The 22,715-nt window shown below is 39.5% G+C and overlaps 1 protein-coding gene across 4 annotated transcripts in view; it reads right to left on the reverse strand.

Annotated features, from left to right (window-relative positions):
* Nucleotides 1-315: 315 nt before the first annotated feature.
* The window catches only part of DOP1A (DOP1 leucine zipper like protein A), a 65,858-nt gene continuing 43,458 nt past the window's right edge, over nt 316-22,715 (reverse strand). For all 4 annotated transcript variants that reach the window (XM_060752970.2, XM_060752971.2, XM_060752969.2 and 1 more), the window contains 17 exons: nt 21,541-21,723; nt 20,269-20,394; nt 18,340-18,474; nt 16,402-16,457; nt 15,748-15,852; nt 14,697-14,763; nt 13,224-13,368; nt 11,588-11,667; nt 9,518-9,627; nt 8,883-9,032; nt 7,791-7,852; nt 7,237-7,389; nt 6,230-6,366; nt 5,247-5,302; nt 3,734-3,898; nt 2,543-2,672; nt 316-917 (listed from right to left, as the gene is read on the reverse strand). In XM_060752970.2, the coding sequence (XP_060608953.2) occupies nt 612-917; nt 2,543-2,672; nt 3,734-3,898; nt 5,247-5,302; nt 6,230-6,366; nt 7,237-7,389; nt 7,791-7,852; nt 8,883-9,032; nt 9,518-9,627; nt 11,588-11,667; nt 13,224-13,368; nt 14,697-14,763; nt 15,748-15,852; nt 16,402-16,457; nt 18,340-18,474; nt 20,269-20,394; nt 21,541-21,723 (2,166 nt within the window). In that variant the 3' untranslated portion in view covers nt 316-611. The remainder of the gene's footprint in view (nt 918-2,542; nt 2,673-3,733; nt 3,899-5,246; nt 5,303-6,229; nt 6,367-7,236; nt 7,390-7,790; nt 7,853-8,882; nt 9,033-9,517; nt 9,628-11,587; nt 11,668-13,223; nt 13,369-14,696; nt 14,764-15,747; nt 15,853-16,401; nt 16,458-18,339; nt 18,475-20,268; nt 20,395-21,540; nt 21,724-22,715) is intronic.

Consider the following 22,715-nt stretch of genomic DNA (forward strand, 5'->3'; position numbering starts at 1 on the left):
GATCTCTCAATCCAATCTTCTAAAGGCCACATTAAAAACCAGGCAGCTTCAGAACCAGGAGTTTTGCAGCACTGGAAAGCAAGACTTTGAAAAATGATGGTATGCTAATTTAAGTATCTTTTGGGGGCATTGGCAATAATGGCAATGGTGCCACAATTGCATGTGTGATACCTTGGTTTAGATACCTGCTTGAATTTTCACATGCATTAGTAGCCATGGCAATGATTTCATCACAATTCTTTTGCTGACCAAATTTCTAACCAGTTTCTTCTGGCCATTGTTTTGTAAGATCCTAAATGTTAAGTACAGACACAATTAGAAAAAAATGTGCAACTTGTATTGTAGATTTTTAAAGACAGACTTCAAGATGACAAAAACAAAAAAAAATGTACCATAAATATTAGAGGCACCATAATCAATATGAGCCGATGATATTTAAACTTGATTCAGGCCACATCCAGAACTTATTTACAGGTATTTAAATTAAATACATCCTGAAGTATACATTACATACAAAGTATGAAAAAGAAACTATACACTCTGGAAGGATGGAGTGGTTTCATTTGAAGATAAACTTTGTACAGAAGATAACTTTTGGCCACTTGAGAGCCTCATGTCTTTATGACCCCTTCCAGAAAGTCCTTTTCCACCATCTCTTCAATTTTCTGCCTCGCTTTGCTGGAGAATGTCTTTTGGTTCTCCATTTTCATGTCCTTGGTGGGGAAAGAGTTGGGGTAAAGCATGGGGCTCCCCGAATGGCCGATGCTTCTGCTGGTGACTTTGCTGTTGAAGACTTGGCTGAGGACATTAAAGAATGGCAGGAGCTGCTCAATGGTTCGGATGGCACAGAGGGTCAGGAGCAAGTGGCCTGGCTCCCAGTTTAAGGTTTTCCCTGAGCTGTCTTCTTCAGGATTTTTCTGTAAATACAAGGGCAAAGATCAAAGATTACATTCCAACTCTGTTGGATTGACATGCAGTTAATTCTGGTTACCAAAGCATCCATCCAATTCCAGCTAGTCATTGGCTAGCACCAAATAAACAGGCCAAAGAAGCACAGAAACATTTTTGTTTTGTTTTGTTTTCAGTCTAACCCTAATCTGTCCAAATCTGTCCAACTATGATTTAAAAACTTTATTTTCAAGACAGAGCAAATATGGAGTTGATACAACAGAACAGCTGGTCCACTGTAATGTCTTATTTCAAAACAATGTAGATCTTGACATGTATCCTTAACTGAAACCTTCCCTTTGCAGCCTGAGCCAACTGAATAAAATGCACATAAACAGATGTCCCAAGTGCATTGCTCAGTGCTGAAAAAAATGATTGAAGAGGTTTGACTGAGGCCAATATCCTGTTAGCAATATATGAAGGAATAAATTGCCCTATACATGCTGAGTAAATTTTGTGCCATAATCAAACCCAACTGAAGGCAGTACAGTGAGATTCTGCATACACTATCACATTTAGTTCAAAGGAGTGTGCAAATGTACACAGTGCATTGCTCTGCCTAATGAGATGCCATCTAAGCTCATTGATCATTTGGCCACATATGTTGCTCTTCAGTAGGGGGCTGCTTTATTTGTAATAATAAGCATAATCTATCTCCACAGGCAGATATTTATGTTTCTTTATGCTACTATGGAGTCCCTGGTAGTACAGAAAGTTAAACCGCTGAGCTGAACGTGCTGACCAAAAGGTTGGTGATTCGCAACCAGGGAGTAGGGTGTGTTTCCACTGATAGGCCCGACTTCTGCCAACCTAAAAAGGTAAAGGTTTTTCCCTGACATTAAGTCCAGTTGTGTCCAACTCTGGGGTTGGTGCTCATCTCCATTTCTTAGCTGAAGAGCCAGCATTGTCCATAGACACCTCCATGGTCATGTGGCCAGCATGACTGCCTGGAGTGCCGTTACCTTCCTGCCTATTGATCTACTCACATTTGCATGTTTTCAAACTGCTAGATTGACAGAAGCTGGGGCTGACAGAGGAAGCTCATGTGGCTTCCCATATTCGAACCTGCGACATTTTGGTCAACAAGTTTAACAGCTCAGTGGTTTAACCCACTGCGCCACCAGGGGTTCCAACCTAGCAGTTCAAAAAAATACAAATGTGAGTAGATCTATAGGTATTGCTTCCTCAGGAAGGTAATGGAGTTCCGTGCAGTCATGCTTGTCACATGACCTTGGAGGTGTCTAAGGACAATGTCGGCTCTTCGGCTTAGAAATAGAGATGAGCACCAACCCCCAGAGTTGGACATGACTAGACTTAAAGTCACAAGAAACCTTTACCTTTACGTATGCTACTATGTATTCACTTAGGACAAAGTAAGTTGTGGGATGAATTCATTTCTTTGCTTCCCCCCCTGCCAGACTTATTAGAACTACTGAACTTTAACCTGGCTAATATTCGGTCATTTTGTTGGTGTAAGGAACACACACACATCCATTTACTGGATATGGGACTAAGAATATGACGATGTAAAATATGCACCACATAATCCAGTTTTCTGTAGGCATTTCAACAGTAGAGACAAAAATGCAACTACCTTTGCTCTTTTTCGAAGTAATTTGGCTAAGCGCACCACATATGGTTTGAATTCCCTTTGATGTGTGCCTTGCCTCCGTACTTCCAATCCTGAATCATCAGAGGCTTCTGGAATGAAGGCCCATCGATACCTGTGGAAGGAAGTGAGGCAAATTCACCACTGGGACACCCTTTCTGCTTTACTGCCAATGTTTATATGCAGGCATACATATCAAGGCATGTCTTCAATGGCTCCAATACACATACAGAACATGTAACTCATCTGTAATACAGAATACAATTTTAGCAAACTGGTTTACAATTACCACTTTTAAGTAGTAGCTTTATGAAGCTGACATTTGCCTTTCCACTTTCTCCACGTCCCTGACTGTACCTTTTATTAAATAATAGAGTGGGGCCTTTGCATTCGCTGGGGGTTGGGTCCAGGATCTCCCATAAAAATCCAGGGATGCTCAAATCCCCTCATATACAATACGTAAGTAGAATGACGTCCCTTATATAAAATGACAAAATCAAGGTTTATCTATTGGATTTTTAAAATGTGTTTTCAAGTTATTGATGATTGAATCCATAGACGTGGAGGGCTGACTGAATTAAATGACTATAGGTTCCTTATTCCTAACCATGGACAGAGACATCTAAAAAGATGCACTGAAAATTTGGCCCTCCTTTTGACCCCTGTGCAAATCTGTTTCTTCCCAATTGTCACCAGGAACAAGAAACATGAGATTGCTTTCTGTAGAGCCATAGAATCATAGAGTTGGAAGAGACCTCATGGGCTATCCAGTCCAACCCCCTGCCAAGAAGCAGGAAAAACGCATTCAAAGCACCCCCAACAGATGGCCATCCAGCCTCTGCTTAAAAGTCTTCAAAGAAGAAGCCTCCACCATGCTCATCAACATTGTAATACTGTATCTATATAACATAGGACTGATGACATACTATTCCCATCATGCCTTCCTAGTGATTAGATGGGGCTGATGGGAATTATAGTTCAACAACAGCTCCACTGTTCAACAACTACAGCTTTCCCAGTCTATCGAAGCACAAAGACACATTTTGACAATTAAAATTGAGTAAGGAACATCTACCTTGACCTCACAAAGAAATTAGGATTAGTATCAGCGCAATACTTTCCCAACCAGATTTATCTATAGCACATTTTGGTTTTTATCTAGACCAATTTACTTACATCTGAAACTGAGGCAGATTTTCGGAGGGTAACGCCAGGGCTAAATCCAGAAATTTACAGGCAGACAAGTAAAGGTTTAACCATCTCTGGCTGTTGTAGGATGTGGAAAACCCATTGCCACCAGTGTATGTGGTTTCTAGGCCGGCCACAGATGGGCCTGAAGTTCTACAATTTGAATGAAATGAATAGATTATTCTTAGTCCTATGTTGACAAAATAAGATATAAAGAGACAAAGTAAGCAAGGTACAGATCCAGTTCTGTTTAAAAGTTAAGCACACATGGCAACTGGAGGACAGCATGGTAAAACATTATCATGATATAAAAATGTATGTTTCTGCCAATAAAGGGAGGGAAAAAAGAAACTGAATTAAAAGAAAGCCAATGGACAATGTTCTCAATCTTTGGATTTCAAAACAATCCCTTCCTTAAATCGGGAACTTCGCAAAATAAAGGGAGATAATACACACTTGCTGCCCAGAACAAAAAAAGTAATCACAGAACTTCCCACTCATTTGAAGGGTTCTTTCCCACTCTTTAGACTAGTCATGGGCAAACTTCGTCCCTCTAGGTGTTTTGGACTTCAGCTCCCAGAAGCTAGCTTATCAGCTGTTAGGAATTGTGGGAGTTGAAGTCCAAAAGACATGGAGGGCAAAAATTTCCCCATGCCTGCTATACATCACAGAAAAGCCTTGCTGAGAAAAGAGCTTTCTCTCTAAATATCTGCATGCATATACAACCCCACCTAATTTTGTTTGCAAATACTGCTTGAAATGTGCCGGCGGGTGTTTAATTTTCACACAAATGCCATGCTCAAAATGTGTGTGAGAGTATACACAAGGACAGCGGTTGAAAAGGAGAGGGAACAGGGATTCAGAATCAACTCTCAAGGAAGTGAAAGGAGCTCTGAGAAAATAATCATGCTTCCTGAGGAGCCAAAAGCATTCCTGGAGGCAGTCAAGCAGGGAGGGAAGGTCTGCACAGAATTTGGGAAATTTTGCCAAGGGAGGAGAAACAAGAAGACGGCGAGTGCAAAATTGGGTGAGGTCTACTTTTGTTTTTAAAATTTCATCAAGTACTGGCAACTACTGCAGAAATTATTTTTGATACTTTATTCTTATTTTGAGTCACAATGTTTGTAAAATGGTGCAACTGAACATATGGCACAATATTACATATTTCTTCAACTGTAAGAGACCATAGATTTGTAAAATGCACCCTAATTTTAGTATCACCCCCACAAAACATACATGGGCTACATGTGTAATTCTATGATGCATCCAATTTTTAGAGATGTTTATATAGGAAAAAAGTGCATCTTAGAACTGAAGAAATACGGCAGATGTTTGTTAAATGAAACAAATTGCTTACTGTTGCTTATCATTAGCACAGGTTATGTTGTTGTTTGCAATGTCATAGTGTAGAATGGTATAAAACAATGATTGTGTGAAACAAAGCAGAAAATCACTCATCTGTGCTTCACCTGTGACACAAATGAGTGTGCAAAAAGAATACCTTGAAATATCTTCATCAGCAGTGAGTTCCTGTTCCATTAATAAAAATACTTGGACCTGAAGGACAAAAACGTCACTTAAAAAAACCCACAATTCTTTCCAAAGACAAAGGGTACAAAGCTTAAGCTGGGTTTGCTAAGAACTCTATAGGCAGTGAAACAAAAGCTAGCTTTCAGGCCATCCATCACATATTTACAGCAATGCAAGGAGGATTTCCTTGACTACTGTGTCAAATAAGAGCCGCACTCAAATGAACAATGCAATTCATTTACATATTTAATATCCATCTCGCCCATCTTGCATTGTGGGACCTATACTAGCTCACCATAGATGGCTTGACAAAACAAACGCAATTACAAGAATGGCTAATAAAAAAGTTAAAATTAAAATATCATTTTAAAATGATGAAAAATGCAAAACATCCCCATGAAAAGACATTCTGCATCAGACAGTTACAGCTGAATAAACAGACAGTCTTTGCCTATCGGCAGATAAAAAATACAGAAGGTATTTTTTGGTTAATAAGACCAACAATGCATTTTTATACTCTTAAGGTTTCACACTAGAGAATCCTTGGCCTTAGTATGTTTTGCTCTGTAACTTGTAGCATGTCCACCCAGAATGGCCAACTGTAAGATGATGTGTGTTGTCCTATGAAGCACCTGTACAATTTTGCACCCTGAGTACAGAAAAGCTTATGGTATTAATTTCTTCTCCCCTGTTAGTCTCATAGGCATCACTGGCTGCCTTTATGTCTTATTTACTTATTCAGTTAGCAGACTCTGCCTGAATTTAGGCCACAGTTGGTATGTGTATATATATATATATATATATATATATATATATATATATATAGTAGAGAAGAAAGGGTACCCTAGAAGGCTCTAAAATTTGCATTAGAAGGAAATCTAAGCAAGTAGCCAAGGGCCAAGTTATGCAGTTAAATAAAGTTATTCAAGTATTTAAACATCATTTGTAACTCACCAGTTCCGTGATCATGGTTGGCCAAAGTGAGGTAAGGTGCTGTGGAGACATTCTTAAGAGCAAAACTCGGAAAAACAGGAACACTTGAGAGTGGAGGGTGGGCACTTGAGGCAGCCGGAGACTTTCAACCAGCCTTTCTGAAACAGGGAAGCCCACAAGGAATTGTCAGCTCTAAGTCTTACTAAACTAAGTAGTAGTGCGGCAACCACATGAATAAAGTTTAACCAAAATCAAGACAGAATGACTTTTAGTTAATGAATGATAGCAATACACAATCTTATCTGTGTCTGCATGCACACAAGCTTTTACACCAGGCATGGGCAAACTTTGGCCGTCCAGGTGTTTTGGACTTCAATTCCCACAATTCCTAACAGTCTACAAGCTGTTAGGAATTGTGGGAGTTGGGAGTCCAAAACAATGGGAGGGCCAAAGTTTGCCCATACCTGTTTAACACGTACAAACATAGCATGGGCAAGGACATAGTAGGGAAGTAGCCATTTTCCAAGTACAGTGAGTTGGATTCAGACACATTTATGTCTAGAAGAGACCCAATAAAATCAGCGAGTCTCTAGTTAGGCATGTTCCATTCACCCACTGCATCTTCTTTAAGTATGATAAATTCTGACTCCTACTCAGGGTAGGTTGCCAAAGACATAAAATCAATTATTCAGATTCAGTTAACAAGACTTTTTGTATACTAGCTACTGTACAAATGTGTGTATGATACATGGAGCAGAATTTTAACTACTGCTTTAGATGGAAAGTGGAAATGGTTAAGGTTCCCAAGCTTTGATAGTAACATCTTTAATAAGCCACTGATTATGTTGTATACAACATTGCATGAACAGATTTCTTCTCATGCAGTGGGGCTTCCTTGTTTCTCCTTGTTGTTGTTGTTGATGATGATGAAGAGAAGTAATTCACTACAGGTGTTCATTCTGGTTCTGGATGAACACAAGGTGATGCAACCCATTTCCCCAAAGCAAGCAAAAGTCCTTTTTATTTACCTTGTATATCTGGAAGATATTTCTGGTACTGATCCACTTCACTACTAAAAATGGCAAAGGCCAACCTCTTGAGGAGCATAGCGCGTTGTTCCAGCTCTACATCCCGATTAGCAAAAAGATTGAGTGAGCTGCTCTGAGCAACAGCCACACGTGCTAAAGGAAGAATAGATTGTATCAGTGAAGACTAAGAAATCTTTTAAGACCACATAGTTCCAGTCACTGAGTGCCATAAGGTTGATATCTAGCTTGTTTTGCACCCTATACACATATGGTGGATGTAAATTTTGTTAGAGATCCTCCTTAACGAATATATTTCAGTGTGTATCTCATTCTGTGAAACAAATCTAGCAAGAATAGATTCACCAGTTTTTGCACAATTCACAGAAGGATTCTATCATGCCTAGCTTCCTCTCCAAACTACCATCACACTACAACTATCAAGCAACCATGAGAGGAACTAATTCTTCACATTTCACTAGCTAGCATGATCAGGATAATTTCCAAACACACAGGGGCCATGCATTTTAACCCAGTGCATAAAAACCAGGACTCACTCATCAGATCTCTAAACGTTGTTTTGTCGTGAGTCATTAAATTGTCCATAATTGCTCTCCAGCTAAAAAGAGAGGAAAAAAGAAATGATATTGTGATAAGAACAAGGCAATGTAGCTTACTTTTCCTGAAACAAAACAAGACAGTGTCAGAGTGACATCTCCCCAAAATTGTGCCATGTACATCAAAGTAAGACATTTCAGTATGTGAATGCGGCCATGGATTGGACTTGGGTAGCATGAAGAGAGACCCACACAAAAATTCAGTTTGTGTCTGAATCTTTGAAGGAATTATCCTGGTCTCAAGTTCAGCCTCTATGATCACTATCCAAACCATCAGGAAGAGACAAATACGGAGTCATGTACAGGCACAGTGGGGGAGAGGAGGAGTTGAAATGTTGTGAAAACGGAAACAAGTTTGACAGTGACTGAGGATGGGAAGAACATTGGAAAGCAGGCACATGTGTTGCATGCAAGACTTCCCAAGTTCAATCTCTGACATATTACGATAGAAAGGAGGAAAGGAGAACAGCACCCCTGTCTGAAACTGTCGTGACCTGGTATCCATCAGAATGGGCAGCACCAAACTGAATGGACTAATGGCCCATAAGTCCACTTCCAATTATAAAGAGGAAAGACATATTAGTGAATGGGAGCATCCACTCTTATGGATAATGTGAATTATGAGAATTTTGCTTATGTCTTAGGAAAGACTTCAACCTATTGCCCCTCACATTATACAACTCCCATCAACTCTATCCAAATAGCACTAGGTTGGACAAGACTGTCCTAGAGAAACAGGTTCTAATTCTCCCTAAAGGCCAAGATTATTAAACTGAGTTGGACATATCATGAGAAGGTATAAGACACTAGAAAAGACAATAATGCTCAGTAAGGTAGAAGGAAGTAGGAAAAGAAGAAGGTCAATAGAGAGACCAAGTCAGGGAAGCCACAACCCTGAGTCTACAAGACCAGAGCAGGGTGTTGAACATCAGGTGACTTGGAGGTCTTTCATTCTTAGGGTTGCCATAAACTGAAGTTGACTTGATGGCAGATAACACCACCGAGTGCCAAACAAGCAATAAAGGGGCTTACTGGTTAACACAGGAAGCATCCATCTGAAAGAAACTAGGATCCATGAACAGGTCAAAAGCTTCTTTTTTCCATGCTCTCCTTGTGTACTGATATCCACTCAGACTGCTCAGTAGCTGCACACAGGCTCTATAACTGGGTGCATTATGGGCGCTGGAGGAAGAAAAGAAATCCAGTGCATAAATTGAAAGGCACAGTATCCACAAAAACATACGAGCAAAAGACTTGAATTCAAACAACATCTCAGTAATCATGAATATTACAGTCTGTATGTCTTTTGTACTGGGACCACCAATACAACCTCTTTCTGATGGAGTGAGAAAAAACGGTAGCAGATGCAACTGTGGATAAACTAGTTTGAATGAGCAAAAAAATGGCAAAACATTGTTGTGAGAACCACTGCTCAATTTCTCATTAAATCATAACTAAAAGCTGGAGGACTGAATGGAATGGTGATATCTATTTTGGGGAAGCACCCTGGATATTAACTGGAACAGTTGCTGCCAAACAAAATAATCTGACACTCACTTTCTTGGTAAACTTCCATGAATAAGTTGGATACCATATGATAATACTAACACTGCTGCTTCAATAAAAGTGGATAGTTCAGTATGTTGAACATATAATTGCAGAGGTACCTGTGATTGCGGAGGTAAGGCACAACATAGTGCATGATATTTACAAGAAGTGGAATAACCCTCTCTTTTTCATCACTGTAGAAAACCATATCCAGAAGATGGGCCAAAACCTGAAATGCAGTTTGGGAAAAAAACACCCAGGAAATATTAGTAACAATTCTCACAAACATAATCTTTCACAGTCCTGGAACTATACTGAAAATATTTTATAAAGTATTTTAAAATAAAAATCTTTTAAAGATTGACTGTTTAGTTCCCAGCTAAATGTACTATTCCTCAAATGTCAGAAATAAATATTACTGAACAAGCTTGGCTTTCAAATAGCTATAATTTCAATAAAAACTAAAGAGTTATTTTAGTAAAAACACAATGTGTAATGCAACCAATTCAGACAATGTTGTTTCATTCTTCTGTCAGTGGGAGACAACAATTGTATGCCTACTGAATGTCTGGCTTTAACATTGAACTGTATCAGCTGCTGTATTAAACATCTTGACATAGACTGAACACACACAACTTAAATATGTCTGAAGTAGGCTCTTTTCTGTTGCCATTAGTCACTGACTGGATATAACAAAAAGCTTGTGAACCAGATATTCCCCATTTCTGATTTAGACAGACACAAACATATCTAGTTTTATTCTAGATTTTGTAAAGCCTCCTCTCCTCCCCTCCCCTCTTGTAACTGGATGGAGAAATTCAACTTTGGTTTTGATTAATACTAATTTGTTGTCTCATTCCATCCAAAACATCTGTGGATGAAATTAACTATAAAAGTTACTGGATTTCCTCTGACATTAAAGTCTAGACGTGTCCGGTGCTCATCTCCATCTCTAAGCCGAACAGCTAGCGTTTTCCGCAGACACCTCCAAGGTCATGTGGCCGGCATGACTGTATGGAGTTACCTTCCTACTGGAGCGGTACCTATTGATCTACTCACATTTGCATGTTTTTGAACTGCTAGGTTGGAAGAAGCTGGGGCTGAAAGATCACCCCGCTCCCAGGATTCAAGCCTGTGACCTTTCGGTCAACAAGTTCAGCAGCTCAGCGGTTTAACCCACTGCGCCACTGGGGGGGGGGGGGTTCCACAAAATTAACTATGTTCAATTTCAAATAAGTTAACTGCAAATTATGGATTTTGAAGTGTTTCTTGTTCACAGGACTCATAGTGAAAGTTAACCATAACTCCAGGACCAAAAGACACGACATCAAGTGATGACACAAAAGCAGAAACTCCTCCAGGAAGCAAGGGAGTTCAGTATAAAATGTGCTTCAGTTCTATTTTATTCATGGCCAAGGGGATGAAATATTTCAGAGGAGAAATGCTAATAGGCCACCTCACATTTTCTTCCTTACTCTTTCTAGAGACCTGCTCTCCATCTACGATAAAGGCTAACATTAAACTCCTACCACTCCTGCAGCTACAAGTAGAAACTAATAGAAGGAGTAAAGGCTAAATGTAACAAGAAAAAAAGTAGCATAAAAACCCATAGAGGTCAAAAGGGGGACGCGCAATAAAGATGAGAGAATAACTATAAAAGTATCAAGGAGCTGTTTTGATTTCTAATTAATATTTATCCTGCAGGGCTGGCACTGGATGAAGCATAAACTTCACTGAGCAGCTGCTGAGATCCACACTGTTGGAGGGAGTCTTCACTGCTGTTGCTACCAGTGTACTTTTCCCTCTCCAAACATGTCAGAAAAAGAAGAGTAAGTAAGCATAGCTACTGACTCCTGTGTCCTTCTGTGTTTTCCCTCTGGGAAAGAGTGGAACATAGAAAGAGAATCCAAGTGAGTCCAAGGCAGCACTGCTTTAAAGAGCAGGCGGGGCTCACAGATAGAGTTTGGGGGTGGCACAATATTGGTGAAAGTCAAGAGATGCCTCTCTTCAGCAGGACATGGAATAAGTCCTGAATATCTTTTATTTGCCACCAAAAATGTCTCCAGTGAATTTCCAGGAGTGAAATTTTTGTTGCTTCATTTTCTATATATTTTCCTCACACACTATTTTTTAAAGAAACCCACAGAATTTTAGACAATCTTCTTGGGGGGAGGGGGGGGGAGACTTACTTCTGATAGCAGTGTTAAGGCATGAACACTGTAAACTGATGGAGTTATGCTCGAGGTCTCCAAAGCTGGAGATAACATATCTAAAAAGCAAATGAGAAAGTGGAAGAAATTGTATTATTAACATATATCTATATCTATATAGCCGTTTTTAAAGAAAAAAATTAGCTCTGAACTTTGCAATCTATAAAGCAAGTTAATGCTGGAATTTAACAGCATCAAGTAAAATTCTGCCAATATTTTCAGAACACATGAAATCTTTAGCTAACAGAAGTCTTAATTTTTTTCATGTCAGGAGTGACTTGAGAAACTGCAAGTTTCTTCTGATGTGAGAGCTGTCTGTCTGTAAGGACATTGCCTAGGGGATGCCCAGATAATTTACCACCCTGTGGGAGGCTTCTCTCATGTCCCCGCATGAGAAGCTGGAGCTGACAGACAGGAGCTCACCCCACTCCAAGGATTCTAACTGCTGACCTTTCGGTCAGCAGTCCTGCCAGTACAAGGGTTGAACCGCCTAGTCAAAGGCACAACGGAACACCAAGTTTTTAATTCCTTGCAGAAAATGGAGAGAGTAGGGGCCTGTCTGATCTCCCTAGGAAGAGAGTTCCAGAGCCGAAGGCCACCACAGAGAAGGCTCTCTTCCTTGAGATGGCGATGGGAGCGAGAGAAGAATCTCCCTAGAGGATCTTTGAGTATATGCTGGTTCATAAGGGAAGATGCGATCGTGAAGATAGGCAGGTCCTGAACCATTTTTGTTATTTTTATTTTGTAATAACAACAAAAATAAGCAAGAACAACACTAACATCAGTACCATATTTTACCGCATAATCGTTTCACCGTTTTTTCAGTCCCAAAATGTATTTCTATTTGTCACCATGTAATTTTACATCATACATTTCTGTTTGTCATGCTGCTTAACAAGGGAGCGAGTGGGGAGGGCTTCCCAATATTGAATAAGAGAGAGGAGGAGAGGAGAGAGTCTGGGAGGTAGACTGAGGGGAGGAACCAATGTTGGGGATTTGCTCGCTGTAGTTAATGACCATCACTCAAGGGCCACCTGTCCTCTTCTTATTTCTATATCTGTGGAATTTTCAGGGTGGGAGAAAGAACTCTTGTCTGCCCGAGGCATGTGTGAATATTGCAATTGGCCACCTTGATTAGCATTGAATAGCCTAGCAGCTGCAAAGCCTGACTACTTCCTGCCTGGGGGAATCCTTTGTTGGGAGGTGTTAACTAGCCCTGATTGTTTCTTGTCTAGAATTCCCCTGTCTTCTGAGTGTTGTTCTATATTTATATGCAACTACCATATAAATCCATAAAACTTGTCCATCTGAGGGTACGGATACAGAAGTGTATGTTCCTTAGCTGAGTTTTAAGTACATCTCAATCACTGAGCTTGTCAGCCAGAGGGGATGGTTCACCCCTCCCTACTGCCTCACCAACACCTCAAGACCCAAAATTGGAATAGCAAAGATGGTTGTGTATGTATGGGGTATAAAGTTCTCCACTGTTAATAGGCATCTGATAGTATGATGTTGGATGTATGCCTTGGAAGTCTTTTTATATGGTTGTAAACAATAAAACATGGTTAAAAGCTGATAAGATTTTGAATAAAAGAGAAAGAAAGGAAAAATTAACCTTCAACATCAGACTCTAGGTTGTTTCCATCCACCATTATCTTGGGGGAAGGCTTAACCTCTAGATTTCGCCTTAGCCAAGTAGTCTGTTCCAAGGATGAGCCAGCAATTGCTCCAATGGCATCCACTATTTTGTGAGTAACATCCTGGAAGAAACACAAACGGAAAGGCTGCTGCTTATAAAAAGCAAGTGGTATAAGTTTCTATAAAAGTGAAACACTTTGCATAAATAACACAGAGTCGTAAGGGCCCGACTGCTGACATGTATTAGAACCTGGAATTAAACAGGACACTAGAGTTGGGCCCAAATCACTGTTAATGAAAAGATTTGTAGTTTTTGGAGGGCCATTTTCATGTAATTTCTGACAACAGAAAGGGGAAGAAAGAGACGAAAAGACCAGTGAAACGAATTCAAAGAGACAATATTTTTAGAAACAGTTAATTCTACAAAATATCTCCCCGGCAGAAGAAGCCTCCTCCATTTTTTCTTGAAAAGTTTCCTCCTCCTCCAGAGAGGGCCCTTAGAACTTGCTTTCCCAATGGCACTAGCATAGGGTGGCCATTGAATGTGCCTCTCAGAGAATGATGGGAGCTGAAGTTTTTCTTTCTGTGTGTCTCTCAGCCAATAAAAAGCCTGGCGGTGTCCATGCTCTGATTGGGTGAGAATGGACACAACCACTAGCTACAATTCCCAGAAGCCTCTCTTGCAGTTAGTCTCACTTTAAAAAATGTTATGTTTAAAACTTAAAATAATTCTAAAAAATCAGGAGATCAGTGAATTGTTTTGAAACTTGGAAGGCCTGTATTTGTAAATGGGGTCTATAACTGAGGCAGGTTTCATGCAGATAGGCCTTAAAAATGGCTGAGGGTCGAGCCTTTAAATCTTCCAATTGTAGCCAATGGACTGAAACTCTGCCAAGTGAAATGGAAAATGCTCCTCCTCTTTGAGGTAACTATCTGGTAAATGAAATGAGTGTTAGATGAAAATGGACCTGAAAATGCCCTGAATGACTCCTACTTTTATTTGGAAAAATAAAAAATAGGTTATATCCTGCTTTTCCTCCAATGAGCTGAAGGTGGCATACTTCCTTCACACTCTACCTTCACTAACAAAAGAAACCCACAGAAGCAAAGCAATAAATTAGCCAGGTGCAGAACTACACATTAAGCAAGCCTAAATTTATGGAACTCACAAGAATACACTCCAAAGAAACGAAGGGTAGACAATCACCCCGAAATCACCAAAACTCAGACACAGTGATCCTTTCTAGTGAATTAAATTCACTAAAATTGGCAATGAATTAGGAAAGTATGAGGATGACATTTGAAATCTGTCAACTGGTTCACCATGAACCAGTTGACAGTTTCTATTATAAGGGTTTAGAAAATCTGGATGGCATTGATGAGGAACACACTACAATCAGATTAGAATTTTTAATTTTAACAGTAGTAACAAATAGCATTAGTTTCTTACCTGAAGGTCTCTTTGGTCCTTTTTATTATCCAGATTTGGGTTTTTCATAATAAATTCATTCAAAACTCTGTGGAAAAAACAAGGAAACAAAAAAATGTAGTAAACTTTCATGACATATTGTCCATAAAATGGGGAATTAGATTTTTATTCAGCCAATAGGATTTGAGATTCAAAGAGAGTTATGTTCACAAGTCCCTGGATATAAAAAAGCTGGTGTTCAATTTCATTTTAACTAGCTCACATGTTATTTTGGAAGCAACTTTGAGGGTCTTGCTTTACAGACACAGAATTTAAATGGGAGATAAATGTTTTAAAACAGCTGCAATCTGTGAAACACTAATATCTAATCATTCAAAGTGATTTTTTTTTTGCTATTCTTCCTGCAGCTTCCTGAAAATCTCCTGCCGAGGAGGAAAAGACTCCCCAAAGCAGCATGAAAGTGTTGAGGGGAATCAGCAAAAATGGCCTCCTCACTTTCTCCAGTGAGGTAACCTTTCTCTATCCCTCCCTGTCTCCACCTGCCATGCAGATCAAATGCTGATTCAGCTCAATGCATTAATTGAAATGTTCAGAAAATTTGAAATGTTTATATATATATATACTTAAGGTCAGTGTTATTATCTGCTACATTCAATCCAATGAAACATTAAACCATTGTTGCTTAAGGTTATGAAGGAGATATACTGGTCCAGGAGGTTGGACTCGATGGTGCTTGTAGACTTTTCAATCTCTGTGACTGGTGGAGTCTCCTTTTCTGGAGGTTTCTAAACAGGTGCTGTCTGTTTGGAGTGCTCCAATTGTGGTTTTCCTACATGGCAAAAGGGGGTTGGACTGGCTGGCCCTTGTGCTCTCTTCCAATTATATGATTCTGTGACATTTAGACACATTCCTGCGGGCTAGGCAAGGCAGGAACATGGTTTTCAAACTCAAAATAAAAGCCTCAAACCTTGGTCCAGCGTGAAATGGTATTCTTCCTAGGGACAAAAATCACTTACTAGTCTTTTGACATTGTCTCAAAGGACATCAAGCTCATGGAAACCAAATGGCTCACCCCAGTATGAGGAACTGCCCTGGAGCTGGAAGGCCAAGTTGTATGGAGTCCTTCAGGAGAAGTAACAGGGAGGCCCAGCTGTCAATAACATTGGACACAGGGATTCTACAAGAAAGGAAGCAAGGCGTGAGTGCAGTCAGAGGTCATTCATAAGAGCATTTCTTCTTCTTGCAGCATAATGGCAGGCTGATCGGACAACACTACAATCTAAAATTGGTGTTTCCTCTCATTTAATGTTCCAACAGCTAATTTTAAAATATATATATCACAGAACTCTGTTTGGAAATGTGAACTCAACAAAGAGAGAAAAGCTGCCAATTTTTAAACTTGAATGCATGTAATTTTTCAAATAATGGAATGAGGTTTAAACATTGTCTATTGCCACAGCTCTCAGAACTATTCAACTCCAAGGGAATTGCTCCACCAACATGCCCTTTTAAAAATATCTCAGGGCCCTTACACACAGCTGACTAAAACCCCAAATTTTCTGCTTTGGAGTGGAATATATGGCAGTATGGACTCAGATAGCCCAGTACAAATCTGATATTGTGATATTTTTCTGCCTTGGTTTCTGGGTTATGTGGCTGTGTGGAAGGGCCCTCACTTGAAGACACTGAAGGAAATGAAAAATAAGATGTATCTTCACTGTCTTACCTCTGAATATATGCAAAGAAAAACTGCAACATGCAGACCTCCAGCGAAAGATGCTTCTAGAAAGATTTTTTTTAAAAAAAGAACTAGATTACAAAGAGAAAGGCTGTTCTTTTCAACGTCCAAAATGTAATAATAACACAGAAATCAAATGATTAATGCAAAATATTGAAAGGAAGAAAAATAATTTGTTGGCAGCACAATTTCAGGGAGTGCTCTAGTTACATGCACCATTTCAAGGAGTGCCATGTCACACGGCAAAAAGGTTAAAGCATGGGGATTGGAGAAGCCTTTTGCTATATACGTAAAATGCTAACTTTTTTAATTGCCATTTCCCAGTCTTGCAAGTTTGTCTTGAAATGCAAAATGTGTTACACCAATTAAAAGCAATCATAGCCTGTGCTATAGAGGGCAAGCTTCTAGGGTTAAAGGTGTTATTTGTTGTCAGAGAACCCATGTAACACAGCTGCCTGGAATGGAATTAACTCTAGCATTAAAAAAAAAACAGAGATCATTGTCTTGAAGAAAAGAACAAGATTACATCTAAGTGTGTAGCAGTTCTGCAATGAGGCCTTAATCACACTTGAGGGACAGTAGCCAGTTCAAGAGTCAGGGGCTTCTAGTTCTTGGCTCTTCATGTGCAATAATGCTCATCTCCTTAATACATGGTGATCAGATAATGAGATACCAGCCACAGGAGAATTACCACCTCAGTGCAGCCGAGGGGCAATCTTATGGACAGTCTCCTTTGGCTGACCTTCATGGCTGTGCTACATGCTACAATCTGGTTAATGGAGAGAAGCACTGCTTTCTGCACAAATGGTTCTGAACTATACATTTTATAGGACAAGTAGAACTAGGTCATGGGAAGCTATACTATTCTAATGGCATGCCTAGACATGAAAGTAGCCGTATCATGCAATATCTATGTGATATGCCAGACTTCCCCAAAGACAGTGTATAAATACATGGACTAGTTTGTCTGCTTAAATAATGAGCTAGACAGATTATACATCTGAATGCTGATTCTCTTATATACAAATATCTCAAAATCCTAAGTTTAAGAGATTTTGAAAGGGAATGATAATATTTATTTATCTGCTGAACAATGCTGTTGCTTAAAACCTTGGAGGCTCAAATGTGACAACACGATACATTTTAAGGAATACTGACAAGATACAGATTGACAGTCACAAGGCAAAGATAGGCGGAGGGGGAACCACATCTGTTTCTGCTATCTTTCCTTAGTTCATTCTCTTAAATTAAATCTGGAAAGCTAGTTATGGGAATCTACTGTGACAGGAACCTAGGCTTAGACTCAGTATGATTCAAAAAAGTTGTCATTATTAATAACATTTTTTTAAAAAAAACAGGCATTGGGGTTTATAGGGAAATAAACCAAAGAAACCTTTACTGGATATGGTGAAAATGTATTCAATGACCATGATTATATTGAAGTTTTGGTAACTTTTGGAGTCAAAATCTATTTGCAATGTTTTCATTACAAAGTAATTCATTTCAAATAAGGTTTTTTTATCTATTACTGGCTCTTAATCTACCCATAAAGCAAAAGCAGCCCAAAAGCTTTGACATAATTTGGGCAGTGTCTTGAACATTGAACTTGCCTCTGGAAGCAGGGGTTCAAACCCCTGCTCAGCTACAGGGAAGACCACAGGGTGACCTTGATAAAGTCACATTCTCTTAGCCTCAAAAGGAAGGCAAAGGCAAACATCCTCTGAACAAACCTTGCCAAGAAATTATAGTTTCACCTTAGGGTTGCCTTAAGTCGGAAATGACTTGAAAGCACAAAACAACAATAATATTGCTGGATGATGATGCTTGCCATAGATGCAGGCAAAACATCAGGAGAAATGCCTCTAGAACATGGCCCTATAGCCCGAAAAAACCCACAAGAACCTAATAATATTGCTATTTCCGTACCTTGTCCTTGGCAATTGCAGGTGGTTGTTTTAAGACTTCTTTCACCGTCTGCATAACAGTCTCAGTTCTCATAACACTGATGGAACGAACTAACTCTACTAGCAAAAGTTGCTCTTCACTGGCAGAAGGAATGACCTGGAAAATGACATCATGCATGGTCACTAAGTCTAGTACAATCAAGCCATGATCATTTCAAGGCTGTAAGAAACCATATAGGGAACGGAAATAATTTTTCAGCAGCCAAGTACAAAGTTGTCTTAGTAGCCACAGAGCAATTTCAAAAACCACTGGTCTAAGATTAAAACTAAATGTCAATTCAAAAATTAAGGTACTGCTTTATGCAGTCAAACCAGCATATTCTGATGTTATTTCTGAGCTACCGAATAAATTATTATCTATTCTAAAAGCACTCTCTCTCCCTTTTTCTAATCACAAAGTCAAACAGGACTATAAATAACTTGTAGAACCCCCTTAGTTGCAGCTTGACCTGCTTTGCAATTCATGCTATCTAGCCATTACTTCCAGCAGCTTATAGCAATTTCCAAAAGAAGTCTAAATGATCAGTCATTTAGGCAATACCGCCTTGAACACGCTCAATCTTGTCTGATCTCAGAATATATGAATTTGCACTTTAGTACTAACTAGTAAACTTCAAATTGGCAGATATTGGAGAAGTTGTTCTTTTGGACCAGAGGTGTTCAAAATCCCACATTGTGGGATTTTGAGAACTGTGGTTCAAGAAGAAACCCTCCTAAGCTCTTGGTTAAGGATTTAGCATGAAAAACATCCTCTTATGTTGTCCAATGGAAAAATACCTAGTGGCCAAGTGTAATGCATGCCAACTTCTCAGTGAAAAACAGATCCTAAAGAGCTAAGTTGACCCCAGAAACTCAGAATGACCCAAAGCTTTTCTGAATAAATCTTCTGTTCCTTGTTTGACTATGCAGAAGGCTGCTGGAGAAAACTTGTACTTCTTCTGGAAGTATTATATACTTGATGAATGCCCCTTTAAGGTTCTACTTCAAGCAGAACAGCAAGACTTGCATCATTACTAATTTGATTCAGAAAAAGTGCCTTTTTTGGCACTCACTCAGTGGCAAGGCTGAGCTTAATGCATTCCTAATTTGTCTTCCTGCTGCTTTCTGCTGAAAATGATTCATGTTCCTCTAAAAGGGTTGTTTCCATCTAAATTAGAAACATGTTTCTGTGCCAGCCATGGAAAAAAGGCTGCAACCTCCCAGGACTGATAATGGAGGATGTGAAGGTACAAACTTTATATCTAGAATGTGGTTCAGCACCCCTTCACCTCATTAATGGAGTATTTGAGAAGGAGAGGATCTTATTGTAGTGATTTCTGTCATTTGCCTAACTGGGACTCAACTGATAAAGCAACCTGCAACTTAGTTACCACAGCTATTCACCTAGTATTGCCCCCAGTAGCACAATGGGTTAAAACCTTGTGCTGATCGGAAAGTTGACAGTTTGAATCCAGGGAGTGGGCTGTGCTCCCGTCTGTCAGCTCCAGCTCCCCATGCAGGGACATGAGAGAAGCCTCCCACAGGATGGTAAAACATCTGGGCATACCCTGGGCAATGTCCCTGCAGACAGCCAATTCTCTCGCACCAGAAGCGAGTGATCAATTAAAAAAACACTGGATTGGCAGGCTGAACATCTTAGATATCAAGCAGCTTTTTAACCTGATACCAAAAACATTCATCATATTCATATGTATAATATCAGAAAGCATGGCATCTGTGGCAAGCTATAATTTTTGTTATGGCTGGACAAAGTCAATGTAGGCAGCTAATCTGAAAGTCATAAAAATAAATTATTGCTCTTCTAAGCACACTGGTTTTCCAAGCACATTTAAATGAATTACGATGTGTCTTACATGGAACAATTTTCCAATAGCTGCATCAGCTAACATACCTTAGTTCTTGAAGTATGCTTTTGTTGTCTCCTTTCATTCCACACAAATGCAATAGCTGCCATAAAGTGTACACCATGATTCATTGAAATTGGACCCAGCAGTTCAAGAATCTGCTGCCTCAAGTTCTGAAATTCATAACACAACATGTTTATTTTCAAAACATGTATCTATGTGGTTTCTTTGATTTTTTAAAAACATTTGTTCTGTGGAAGAAGATGGGAATGGTGGGAACAGCATCTGATGACAAGAAACTGCCATGTGCTGTCTTTCCTGGTGTTTATGGCTCTTTACCATATTTAATTAATTCATTTCACTCAATGAAGACGTCACATCATCCACAATTTAAAAAAATTAAGTATGTCATGGGGTGGCTTTACAGCTCCAACATCAGGCCATACTTTGAAATCAGAAAATAACTTACCTCACCTCCAGAAATTATCGGAATGAAGTTAATTTTTTGCATTATGTATAATTAGTATGATGTCTGAACATACAAACCACTATTAAAACAGTCCCATCACCTTTTGAGGTCTCTAAATAATAGAAAAGGGGGATATGCTCAGACTGCAAATAAAATGAAAATGGTGGCAAATGAAGTTCTAAGATGAAGTGTGGGTTATAGTTACTTGGTAAGAACTTATATGTGGTTGATTCCGGAAAACTAGTAACACTATAGGTTTCATTCACATGAAGGCCCAGGCAGTGCTTTCCCATATTAATGGTAAACAGATATGTGGTTTTATTAACTCTTAAAACAGTCAGCCCTCAATATTCACTGGGATTAGGGCTACAGAACACTCGTAAATGTGGAGAAACAACCAACAAAAAAGCATTTATCCCCAGAAAGAACATTTCTCCAGAAATCTCTACGGCAGTGGTTCTCAGCCTGTGGGTCCCCAGATGTTTTGGCCTTCAACACCCAGAAAAACTAATAGCTGGTAAACTGGCTGGGATTTCTGGGAGTTGTAGGTCAAAACACCAGGGAACTCACAGGATGGGAACTACTGTTCTAGGGCCTCCTGCAGGGTTATGGGCAACTTCCAACAGAAACTGACAATAGAGTTGCACTGGCGAAATTGGAGATTTCTATAGAAAACATTTCAATCAAGCCTGCAAATGCAGAGGGCTAACTGTATTTACTAAGTATTTCAATATTCCATCAAAACGTTAATAGCCTGTTAATCACTAGTGGTTCTTGAGATACTGGTGAGTCATCACACAGTCTGGTTGACAAAGTGCACTCCATTCCCCAAAGCCTCTGATGCTCTGACCTTGGTTGATCCAAGATTAATGGTAGTAACAGCTGCAGCAGCTGCAGTGACTGTTCTCTCCGAAGAGTCCGCCTGTTGAAGGATGCTCCACAGAAGAGTCACAGATGACATGATCATGTGAAGGATAGACAAGATCCCACTGCGAGCTTCAAACATGTGCTTCTGATCAACATTAACCAGAAGCTGGTTCAGACAAAAGAGGAAAACCAATCAATTATTCTCAGTGATACTGACAAAGAAGAATGCTTCACCATCATCTTGTTTCTCTCTAGATATACATTTCTATCTTGACTTCCCCTTTCTGTTTATAGTTAGCACTGTGTCTGAATGTGAACCATGATGTCCTTTTTTTGATAGTCAGTTTAAAGCTGATGATAATATTTGATGGAGTGCAGATGTGAAGATAACTATAGTTTTCAGATGGGATGGAGGAGGGAAGGGAAGGGGTGAACGCGTGAACCCCCAATGTTTCTATTCTTTTAAATATATTTGTAAAAACAGGAAGTATTGCATCTCCGTCAATTCAAAATTTGTTTTAATGCTTGCACAAAACCAGTGTAAGCAGCTAATTCAAAGAGCATCAAGAGAAACTATTGCTTTACATGTTTGCATTTACAGTATTTTATTCTCTTTGTAAACAACCACAGGCCTAAGAAAGGAAAACTCATCCACAACAGGACAATATGTTTATTTAAACCAATAAAAATATTACAAAAATGTGTCAGGCAGAAGCTACTAATCAGGATAAGATAATGTCAATGTTCTATAGTTATTATTAATGCCCCTAGCGGCACAATGGGTTAAGCCCCTGTGCTGGCAGGACTGCTGACCGAAAAGTCAGCGGTTTGAATCGGGGAGTGGGGTGAGCTCCCATCTGTCAGCTCCAGCTTCTCATACTGGGACATGAGAGAAGCCTCTCACAGGATGATAAAACAATTGGGTGCACCCTGGGCAATGTCCTTATAGACAGTCAATTCTCTCACACCAGAATCGACTTGCAGTTCCTAAAGTCACTCCTAACACGGAAAAAAAATCTCTTTACAAGGCATTGCATCCTCCAAAAGATGTCTTGGAAAAATATTTTGAAAAACAAGACCTTCCATGGAGATCAAAGAAAGAGGCACAAAGATCCAGTAGCAAGAGTGGACCTTGTTGAGACTTTTTCAGAGGTAAAA

This window comes from Anolis sagrei, chromosome 1 (genome assembly GCF_037176765.1).
Source record: "Anolis sagrei isolate rAnoSag1 chromosome 1, rAnoSag1.mat, whole genome shotgun sequence".
Taxonomy (NCBI): Eukaryota; Metazoa; Chordata; class Lepidosauria; order Squamata; family Dactyloidae; genus Anolis; species Anolis sagrei.